Source organism: Orbicella faveolata, unplaced genomic scaffold, assembly GCF_042242905.1.
Source record: "Orbicella faveolata isolate gen_17 unplaced genomic scaffold, um_ofav_v1 contig_47, whole genome shotgun sequence".
Taxonomy (NCBI): domain Eukaryota; kingdom Metazoa; phylum Cnidaria; class Anthozoa; order Scleractinia; family Merulinidae; genus Orbicella; species Orbicella faveolata.
The window spans coordinates 6,829,695-6,841,297 of NW_028301577.1; the positions used below are offsets into that span (position 1 = coordinate 6,829,695).

Below are 11,603 nucleotides of genomic sequence, written 5' to 3' on the forward strand. Positions count from 1 at the left end.
CTTATGTTTATGTCGCGGATGTTTTCACTTGTGCTTATGCTTATGCTTGTGCTTGTGCTTATGCTCTAGTGAAAACCAGCCTTAATAAAAACGTGTCGGTGATAAGATGAATACCAAAAAAATTAGACAGCATATTCGAGCTTAGCTTGCGAGCAGGCTCACGTTGGAGCACAAGCGGGCGTGGCGTACCCGCGAGCGCGAAATGCCGGATTGCTCTGCTGTTCGCCGCTCGCGCGCGTGACTTAAAAGTGAGTCTGCTCGCAGGCTGATTCGAGCTACAGATTTTTGATAAGAAGTAAAATAGTCTTAAGTTGTTACGATTTGGGTTACCCAACAAGGGGGCTCTCTCCTCCCTCCATTTTGATACCCTGAGATAACGCCATAAACAACGATTATTCGCCCGCCGAAGTAGATACTAGTGCTCCACTCGATCGCTCGTTTACCTGAATTGAAGAGTGACACTGTATTGATGGGAGAAACAACTACGAATTATGTAAACATTTCGGTACAACGATGGCGCCAATGGAGCTTATAGCCGCTCGGAACTGATGATATTCTACTTTCTTCATGTAACCTGATCGCTTCATCCACGTTAGCTTTAGCCGTGGCAATGGCACAAGCACAGCACTGTTCAGCCTCGTTCTTGATGATGATCGCTGTTAGTTTGATTCAGTTTGATTCAGATTGTCCAAGTTTCAGTTTTCTCTTTATACTGCTACCACGACACCCCGTGGGATCACAGCCTTGTCGTGGTCGAGGGGCTTGTGTGTCTCAATGACCCTGAGAGCTATGCCGACGGGAGATTTCGTCTCCTGAGAGGGACATCAAAAGCCGGAAAGGTCAAAGGGTAGAGGCCTGACAAAAAGTGATCCATTGGCCCTCCGCGTTTGGGGGTTAGGCACAGGACTAACAACCCAGTCCCATAAAAAGGTTTTTGTTACGGAAACAGCAGCAAAGGAAACTATAACTACTGGGTGTGACGGGCCTCCAGAGACATAAGACGATACTCATATGAATGTCAGTGGTGGAAGAGAGTTCAAGACCCTTAAGCACAACTGGGGTACGATCCGGCCGCCAGCCCATAGCAAACAGCAGTGGAGGACCTTTGTTGCTGCCCTACATGCCAGCAGGCATAAGGGCAGTAAGTAAGTACTCGGTACTGCTACCACGAGGACGTGAACGAACGTGGATGAAAGATAGTTGAAACGAGTCATTCAAGGGGCGGATTTAGGGGGGTGTGGACTGGGTGGCTAGTTACCCCCTTGTTGGTTACGCATAAAGGAAAGATTGTGAATATGATATATTGGCAGAAATAAAGGCAAAAACTCTGGAGAGATACTCCATCGTAATTTCTAGTTTGTGGCATTGCTAGTGTTTCTGTTGTAACAGTGTTAAATTAGGTTTCAATTCTACAAATTGCAACCCCAAAGTATTAGCCACTCACTCCCCCTTAAAAACTCCTGCCTCCGCCCCTTGAGGCCTTTCAATTTTTTTTTTTTCCAACAGCTTCATTGATTTTTACAGCTGCGAAGTTGTTTTATCAAGTGATATGAGAAAGAACGAAGCATGGAATGTACTTCATGTAAGTGGTTGCGAAATGTTTACATTTTGTGATGTCTCACATTGAACAAAACAAAAAACGTAAACACTCGAGAGTGCGCAGTAGGGACTGGAAATCATCTTCAACCATTCACCGGCACGTAACTCTCAATAAGCATAGCTGTTGTTTAAACCGTTACTGGCCATGTTGATCTTGCTCAGGTATCCCGTCCTGAAGAATCAAATTTCGGACAGTACGGTGTAATCCATCGGTCAGAGCTGCTAATAAATTACTGTCCAACTTGACGCAGACCAGGGGTATAATGGCGTTCTCTGACCCCCATTCTCTCACTTGGACGATCCACGTGCGGGTTGAGTGTGAATTCGAAGCGTCCAGGCTCTGTAGCGCTCAAACGTCCACCTATTTGTTGTTGGTGCTCGAGTTGTCTTTCAAGACCTTTCAATAATTAATGTCGGCGACATCCGCCAAAACTGAATCGTCCTCAAGATATCTAACAATAATTAGAACATCGCTACTGAGCTACCACCCACAACACATTAATAGCACACTATTTGTGCCGCTCGGGTAGTACTACGCTAAATAAAGCCACCCTAATTAAACGTTCGTTTGGTTTTAGAATCGTTTTTAAAAGTTTTCAAAAAAATATACTAAATCACACTGAGAAAAAAGTTGAGATTTCTAAATTAAATCTGTACGGATTGGTGACCGCCCGACAAGCTATCCACTTACTTTATTATCATCACTCGCACATACTTCCATTCAAAATTATATTTATTACCTCTTGAGAATCGCCGTCTCGGTTCGCGTTCTCAATACAGAACGCACAGCCGCCAAAAATAGTTCATCAGTCAAATCCATTTACGTCAACAACTATCTTCTGAGAGTCATTGTGTTTCTTATTTTGTGATTGCTAGTGACGCTTTCTAACTACCAAGTTGCTAAATTTATAGGTAAAAAACGACTCTGTCAAGTTTTGAGGACGCTGTCAAACCTGACTGACGCTGTCGAACTGGATGGTATCGATAATCGATTTTGTGAACATTAAATGCAAGATCCATCTACGGATGCAGGCGGGCAACGTGCAGCACACTTCCTATGTTGGAATCTCGGAGCTGTAATTATTTTTTTATGACGGTTTGTGGAGAAAGCCATGAAAGAAGAATCCAGGAGCCCGATCACCCTGTCATCTTCATCTCTGATAATTCCGGAGTCAGCTCTCAGCGTTGGCTGCTGGAACATCAGAACGTTGTTACAGGTGGCCAAAACAGCCAATGTGATGAAAGAATTCAGGAAATATAGACTGGACATACTCGGACTGAGTGAAATGAGATGCACTGGGTTTAGGGAGTTGAGAACCAGCACAGGTGAACACATCCTGTAGAAAAAGGCAAGAATGGCATTGTTAAGATGGAACCCAGTGAGCGACAGGATTACGAGTGCCAGATTCAATTTTCGATATGCGAAGCTCACAATAATAGTGCTCTACGTACCAACCCAGAAGAGAGAGTTAAGGACGAATTTTACGAACAGCTGCAAAGAGAAGTGGAAAGAGCAACCAGGCATTACGTGCTGATTATTATGGGGTACGCAAACGCCAAAGTGGGCCAAGACAACCTTCGGTGAGAGAGAGTGATGGGATGGCAAGGAGTTGGAAGAAAAACAGATTTGAAGCATTGGCCAGCAATGAGGATGACAGCATCGAAGAAGACTGGCTACAATTGGAGAAGGTATACTGTGAGAGTGCAGATGCTGTTCTCGGAGAAAGGAGAAGGATCAGTTCAAACTGGATTAGAGCCCAAACATACAGGAGAATGGATGGGAGAAGGCAGATCAAACATCAGCTTGGGTGAGTCAGATCTGAGCGACTGAAAGAGCTGAAGAGAGAGGAGTACAGAAAAAGGACGAGGAGGTGGAAGCGAGTGCACGAGCAGGCAAGAGAAAAATGATAGACAGCATTGCAGAAGAAGCGGAAAGCACGGCAAGGAACAATAACATCGGTTACCTCTACTGATTAACGAAGGAAAAGACAAACAGTGACAGCCGTCAGAGACAAGTGTGGGAAGCTGTTAATGAATGAAGAGGAAATCCTTGAAAGATGGAAGGAGCACTTTGAAGAAGTGCTCGATGTAGGTTCTGCAGGAACTGAGTTACCAGATGGCACTAGTGCTGTTGCTGCGCAGCAGCTACAAGAGATAACAACATCAGAAACCTCAGAGGCCGAGATAAGAGGTACCATTACAAGACTAAAGAATGGAAAAAGCTTATGAATGGATTTCATCAGCGTTGAAATGCTCAGTTGTAGGCAAGACGACGCAGTCAAGAAGCTTTTTAATAAGATTGTGACCAAGCAGAAAGTTCCATCAGACTGGAGAAGATCGCTCATCGCGAAAATCCCTAAGAGAGGGAATCTGACCATATGTCACAACTACCGTGGTATATCTCTCCTATCAGTGTCATCGAAGATCTTCTGTAGAATTCTGATTGACGGAATGAAGAAGGGTATAGATGAGAGGCTGCGCCAGGAACAGGCTGGCTTCAGACGAGGGAGGGGAACTTTGGAACAGATATTCACATGAGCAATGTATGGAATGACAGACTTCGTTGACTTCAGAAAAGTATTCGATAGTGTCATCAGCGAAAAGTTACGGGCCGTCATGCAAGGTTACGGCATCCCTAGTAAGTACGTCAACATCATCAGAGACCTGTATGATCAGAGCTTAAGAAACATCCTTGAGGGTAGAAGAACATCAGACTGGTTCGAAGTGAGAAGCGGCGTGAAGCAGGATTGCGTTATGTTTGGCTACATCTTCGTCATCGTGATTGACTGGCTCATGAGAAACACACGACAAAAGAAAAGGACTGCGTTGGAATCTCACCACTGTCCTCAGTAGAAGACCTGGACTATGTGGATGACATCGCACTCTTAGCAAGCAGGCACAGTGACATCCAGGAGAAGACATCCCGCCCTCACGACATAGCTAAAGCAGTACGTCTTAACATCAACCCCGGCAAAACCAAGACCATGCGCCTGAACTACAAAAAGAACGATCCGATCACTGTTGGCGGCAATGACCTAGAAGTCATCGAAACGTTCACATACCTCGATGCAGTGTTAGATAAGCAAGACGGCACAGAGGTGGACATCAAACAAGGAGTGCTTTTGCCACATTACGGTCCCTATGGAGATCATTAAGTACAGCTCTAAGACTAAGCTGCGCATTTTCAACACTAATGTAGTGGCCATCTTACTGTATGGGGCAATGACGTGGAGAATCACAGCTGCAGTCGTGAACAAACTGGATTCTTTTCACAGGAAATGCACGAGAAAGATACTGAGAGTGTTCTGGCCAAACTAAATCTCAAATGAGGAACTGTACAGGCAGACCAATACACTGCCACTGTCTGTGAAGATAAGGATACGGAGATGTAGATGGGTTGAACACATCGTGCGAAGATACGGCAATAACATCCCCAGAACTACATTGACCTGGGCACCAGAAGGCAAAGGAAGACCGGGCAGGCCACGAGCGACCTGGAGGAGGAGTGTAGAGGAGTGGAAGGAGATGGGATGGCAGTCATGGGGGACCGCAACAGGGTCTGCGAGAGACCGAGATGGTTGGAGGGCTGTTCTGAATGGCTTTCGGTGTCCTGCGGGTCACGATGAGGGATGAGTTACAAAATGAAAAGCTCTCAGAGAAAAATACGTTGGTTATTTAAAACATTTACTAAATGTGGTGGCTCCTAAAAGAGCGGGTGTTTTGTTTACTCACAAAAAAAGGTATCTGGGATTTGAGAACAACATCCCTTGCTTTCTCCGCTCCAGGTAGAAATGATAAGCGCGCGAGAATGGACAGACTGAAATGATCTGGAATCTATCTCCGTAAGCCTCCTTCCACGAATGGTATATGCAAATCTCTCGCTTCGGGTAGCCCCATGGACAGATTCCAATAACTTTGTTGAGCTTGAAAACGTACATGAAGTAATAACCACGACCAGCCTTATGGTATCCATTTATGCACCTAGGCGGAGAGAGGCGCGCTCTGTCCAGAGCAATAGTAGTCGCGCTAACCATAAGGCTTCGCCTCCTCCTTTCAAGCCAAATGTTAAGAACAGTGTTCTCTTTGAAGAGCCTCGCGCGTGCGATCTTGTTTTATTTAACAATGAGAAGGTGAGTTCGAGTTATTTTTTTCGGTATTCAGCATAAATTTACCCTAGTCTATTGTGAATCCGTGAATTTGGTTGGCGCTATTACCGTTTACTATCCCTGCTGAGAGAAAACAGTTGCACACGGGATTTTTCTCTTGTACACGTAATTGTTTTCTACACGTAGCAGTGCACATCGTGCGCAACGCTCGAAACCCTCTGAATTGCCTGATGTAACACAATGAAATAGTTCGTTTCTACACGTTACTTGACCTTTTTTGCAGTAAGACCAAGGTAAATTTATACTAAAACAATTAGACTAGGAGCTCGAGTTTTCTACGAGCGATAGTCAACTCGACTACGCCTCGATCGTTGACTATCTGCTCTTAGAAAACTCGGGCTTGTAGTCTAATAGGCCATATTCGTATTCTCGGTACTGGACTGGAACTAGCTTGCAATAGAGGCTCATGCGGGGGAAAAATCATTAAACATAGAATAATATCATTTGCATTTGAAAAGACTTCCCGCATTGACCTCAGTTGCAAGCTAGTCCCAGTCCAATACCGAGAATACGAATATGGCCTATTGTTAGATAGTTTGGCGAGGGGTGAAGCTCCCATTTGATTAAAAGTTCAGTGGTGGTGATGATTTGATTTCACTTGGGACTCTGTACTATCAACGAATGAAAAAGGCAATTTTGCGCTTCTTTCTTAGCACAAACTAAGTTATAAAAAAACTCATATAGTTTCTATGAGCGATTATCACTTGATTAACAAGTCGATCTAATATCAACCCATCAAAATAATATTGAAGTTACACGATGAAATGAACATCGCATATGCATTTGCCGCCGTAAACAGTGACTTGCGATAGGCACTCTATATTATGTTTTAAGAAAATAAGTTTCAATACACTCGCGTAATGGTCGTCGCTGTTCATGTTAAAATATTGTGAAATGAGAAAAACATGATATAAGTAAATTTCTTTTAGTTTCAAGTTTCCTTTTACTTTAGCCGAAAAATAATGTCTTTATGCAGCTTTCTACGCTGAATATACAGCCTACGCATATAACTTTTGTTAAGTCTTGTTGACACATTTATCTTGCAAACTGAGTTTAGTTAGTTGACGATTTCAATGAAGCCGACTCTATTCAGATGTCTATTCATACCTTTTAGGTTGTCATTAGTTTCAAGCTGACTTTATTTAGCCGTCTTTATTTTGTTCCTAACATGATGCAATCGTGTATTGCGTTAGTATAAGTAAAGTACTCTGTTCAGTGTAAGACGATTTACATCTCGACGACTTACGATTTTCATCTCGAAGATTTACGATGTACACCTCGACGATTTACGATTTACATCTCAACGATTTACAATTTACATCTCGGCGATTCACGATTTACATCTCGACGATTTACGATTTACATCTCACGATTTACGATTTTTACATCAAAGAGTTGTAAATCGAAGACGTGTAGCGAAGTAAGAAGAATAAACGTGTGAAATCCAAGTTCTCTGAGTGTCCTGGTTTCAGTAGCAGATCCGCCGACGGTACTTTAGAACCCGTCACAAGTTCCTTTCCCGCAGCAAGCGAGTTGCTCAGAGCTAATTCCCGAGTCAAGTACAGTAGTCCAGCCAGTTAGGCCTTTCAAACGCCCGTTTCCCCTAATAAACACCAGCCCAAGCATGAACAAACATATATTCTCTTTTGTGTTGTCCTAGTAGAGAAAAAAAAAGAACTGGGCGCTCTCATAATGTTTCTTTACGTTTGTGTTTCCTAGTGAGGACAACAGGAGACGAATGAATTATTTTGTTTGTTTCTTGTATAGTTGTACTTCTCTCATACTTCAATCACTGTTGTTCTTACCTCCTAGGCGGCCTTGCTTTCACTTGTGTTTATCCTGTTTCACTAATGAAAACCACTTTTTACAAGGGCATTGGAACATCCCCTTTGTACCGTATAAGGAGAAACCGCCCCGTCTCCCACCGAAAATACTAGATCTCTGAATTAATTTTTTACCAGCGAAATTCGCAATTGTCTTGATCTGTTCGATATGCCAATGGCTCTAAAAACGTGCTCAAGCTAAATATGCAATGCCAGCGTTCAATTCCAAATGGAAATACGAAAGATAAGCCGTCGTCGTTGGCGTTCGTCAGACTACGCAGAACTCCGTCATTTCGCGATCTTGGTTTGTAGAGGACGGCAATTAAAGAAATGTACAAAGATTTATAACGCACGTGCGCAGCTATTGTTCTCCTCATTAAACCTTTTGACAGGTGGTGGTCTCGTTGCCGTCGTCGTTGTGGTTTGCTTAGGGGCGATTTACACGGTACGACTTTGTCGCACGCGTCAAGCTTACGACAGGCCTCCGACGTGAATTGTTCCGTGTAAATCAAACCTACAACTCGCTTGCGACTGTTGTGTACGTCAAAAAAATGTCGTAGGATTTTAAAACATGCTTTAAAACGCTGCTACAATCGTAGCCGAAATCGATAGAAAATGGCGTATTTTGTGACAAATTTCTACTGAGTAGGGGACGAGGGTGAAGTTTTCTTGCCTCAAAATGGCGGACGAAGTTGTTGTTGACTGATTCACATGAAGTCGTTTCTCGTAAAGTACTGAACGGATTAAAGCGAAAAACATCTCGTTAGGAAGGTTTTCAAAGCGCAGGACAGCTAAAATATTTGTTTATCGCTTGCTAGAATCCCGGTGCAAACAGTTTTGCATATTTAATTTTGTAAGTGAAAATGTTGTGCGCGTGTAAATGGTCCTAAGTGATGTCGTAGGCCTGTCGTAGGCTTGTCGCATGCGACAAAGTTGTACCGTGTAAATCGGCCGTAAGCTCTCTTTTATTTGGACATGATCCCGAGCCAGCTTCTTAACTGCAATGAGATGATTCGAACTCATTCGTTTAAGTGCAATTTAACTTGTTCGTCAAGAGCCCTCAACAGAACCGATAGGTAAAAGATCCGCACGGCATATTCTGCTGCATCACTGGGAGTTTCAACTCAGATGAAAAAAAAAAAAAAAAAGACTGCTGATAATTTTGCTTTGAAATGGTCACTCGCTGACGAATTTTTTTGCCGAAAAACTTGTGGTTACATAACATTCTGGGACGTCTTCCGTGCTCAGTGTCCCCTTGTCCAAAATTTAGGTGGCTGTTTACCGGATTCTTCGAAGAAAAAGGCCCCTGGCCTGGGAAACCAGACATGTAAAAGCCTCTAAAGACACAGAGGGGTCTTTTCTTTAATCATGCAAAACAAGAATACGTCTTGGATTGGGGAAGTTGAAATGTATCCTCGCCAATAAAAAAAGTCGTCGATATGATTCTGTTTGGATAGTACTTGTATATATTTTGGAGACGTACTTTGTATGGATTTTACGGTTCTAGTTAACTGTGCCCCCGGTAGGAATACTGCATTCTTCTAAAATGGTAACTGTATACCCAGTGACCAGAACTAACATAAATTACCACAATATACAAACAGGATGTCATGGATTAAATTAGAAAACGTCCAAAACGTTCAAAAATACCTTATTCCATGTATGTATGTATTGGGAGTACCCGTAAACCAGAAGCCCATGCCAGTTAACTTCAACCCACAGTGGGGATACTGAATTTTTTTAAAATGATAAATGGAGATCCAGAGACCACAAGCAATATAACAACTTAAAAGTATTGTTTGGGTTATGTCATAAATTATCACATGCAGGATGTCACAGATTGAATTGAAGAACGTCCAAACTGGACACAGTTAATAAAAACATTCAATAATACCCTATTTTTGACTATTCCTTGTCTGTATTGGGAACAGCACTAAACAATAACTTAATTTGCAGCTCGAATCAGATATTCACATGACCATAAATGAAAAGTGAAACAGGCAAAAGTTGCAAAACTTGGGGGGGGGGGGGGGAGGGAAGGGGTTAATCAAGGCTGATGTAGGAAGGAAGGTATGCAATATGAAGATCTCTCAAAGATCTTTTTGGTGTCCAAATTTCATACAAATTGACCGAATATTTAGCTCATAATAATGGATAAAGGTTCCAATGACTAAGAATTGATCAACTAATTATTGCTGAACGTATGATATAAGCTAATTTGTGATCTTCCAAGCAAGTGTTTCCCTTAATTCTATTAGTAGTTTGGCTTGTTTTAATCATAAATTAAGGTTCTGTTTTCCACGCCCATGCTTATACCTTCAAAACGACTTAAAGTTAAGTATCACTAGAGGATACTTTCTTTTGAGATGAACCACATCAGAATCAATAACCCAAGACAACTCCCTCAGACCCGGGGGGACTCCCGTACAAAAATGACGGGGGTACTCGTCGTACCTCTCAGGGGTTAAAAACACGGTTTTGCTCCCTCTTAGGGTGTTTAGCCTCCAAAGGTCCACAGCGAGAGCCTTTGCGGTACCTTTTAGGGTATTGAGCAGAAAAAAATATGACAAGGAGATTATGTGTTATGTAAGCATTAGTTCCTCTAAGGGGAGAAAAAAATTTCAAGCCACGCCTTCAAAATTTTACGGTAAGTAACTAGGCTGGCTTAGTTTATGTACTTTTAGGAGGCAGCGTGGCCGAGTGGTTAGGGCGCTGGACTTGAAATCCGGAGGTCGCGGGTTCAAGTCCCGCTCTGACCACTAAGCTGGAGTTGTTTCTCGGTAGACCCTAGTTCAACTCCTCAGTCATGCTTGTAAATAGCCAACTGGTCTGTCTCGCGCCAGTTGGAAGTTTTAAGTCTATTAAGTTAATATATTTGTTTCTTTTAGTTTAAGTGGCATGCCTGTGAACTAGCTAGGTGTAGCTAAGCGCATTGACCACTATAAACAACAACAACATTCACTTTCTCTTCTTATAGATCCCTTATCCCACACAACAGTAGGTCAGTATCCTAGACTTGTATGTCATTTTAGCCACAGGAGGCTTGCTTTGTCTGCTAAAGTTTTGCTCTTCATTTTAAGGTCGCTGCGCTGTTCAGGCCAAAACGTTCGTACTCGAACCAGATCCAATATACATTGTGCCACAGACCTAGTCAGCCAAGACGTTGAATTCAGTGTAGTCTTCAATCATAAATGTCCTAATGTCCCCAGTCTAAACCTTGTTAAACGCATAATAATATACATGAAAAAATTACTCGATTCTGATTGGCTGTGGAGCAGTGGAGTTCAACTGTAACACCAGTGCAAAAAGTGTAACACCAGTGCAAATTACACATCGTAATTCTAGACTATGATTAGCTGAAAGAAAATAGGAATGAGAGAAAATGATATCACGTAAAATGATGACGAGTATTTAGCGCGGAAACTTTGAAAAAAGTTTTCTCGAATGAGAGGCACTTCCTCCACGAGAATTTTTTCATGTTTATATTATTAATAAGTAATCATACGGTTTTTCTCGTTCAATTTGGAATTGATTTGCACTTGTGAGTTTTTCAAAACCGAAGCGGCTCGTGCTATTTCAGATTTTTTTGAAAAACTCACTCGTGCAAATTAATTCCAAATTGAACGAGAAAAACAGTATGATTACCTATATTTATACGGCACTTAAGGGTATTATGAGTACGTAATTTTAACGAACGACCAAGCGTAAAAAATGCTATGATTGAGACTAGACCTGAAAATAGTAAGTATATGATATGGCTCTAATTCTCACCGACGGAAAAGGAACCAAGAAACAGATTCCTAGAACTGACGATTTATCACGAAATAAACGAATTGTTAATGTCGAGATGATAACGAATGTTAGGTTCTCTAATCGGCGTTGTACTGCCATACTTTAAGCTTAGTTGTCATTCACAAGATGAAAGTATATCAGGTTAAAAGAGCGATCAAGGCAAACGTTGGAGATCAACCTTAACTATGACATACGAGGAACCGAGCTGTATGTCGCAGACGCA

The 11,603-nt window shown here is 42.3% G+C and overlaps 1 protein-coding gene and 1 non-coding gene across 2 annotated transcripts; both read left to right on the forward strand.

Annotated features, from left to right (window-relative positions):
• The first annotated feature begins 4,140 nt into the window (after positions 1–4,140).
• LOC110051990 (uncharacterized) lies at positions 4,141–4,754 on the forward strand. The gene is made up of 2 exons (XM_020758107.2): positions 4,141–4,323; positions 4,398–4,754. Exons 1-2 carry the CDS (start codon positions 4,141–4,143, stop codon positions 4,752–4,754), a joined length of 540 nt encoding a protein of 179 aa, XP_020613766.2.
• Positions 4,755–10,274: 5,520 nt separating this feature from the next.
• On the forward strand, positions 10,275–10,347 carry Trnas-uga (transfer RNA serine (anticodon UGA)). The gene has a single exon. It is a non-coding gene; the product is annotated as a tRNA-Ser (tRNA).
• The last annotated feature ends 1,256 nt before the right edge of the window (positions 10,348–11,603 follow it).

Coding starts and splice junctions, on each gene's coding strand:
- LOC110051990 (XM_020758107.2), top strand. CDS start 4,141: ATGTATGGAATGACAGACTTCGTTGACTTCAGAAAAGTATTCGATAGT. Junction 4,324..4,397: donor GAACATCAGACTGGTTCGAA/GTGAGAAGCGGC, acceptor CTGGCTCATGAG/AAACACACGACAAAAGAAAA.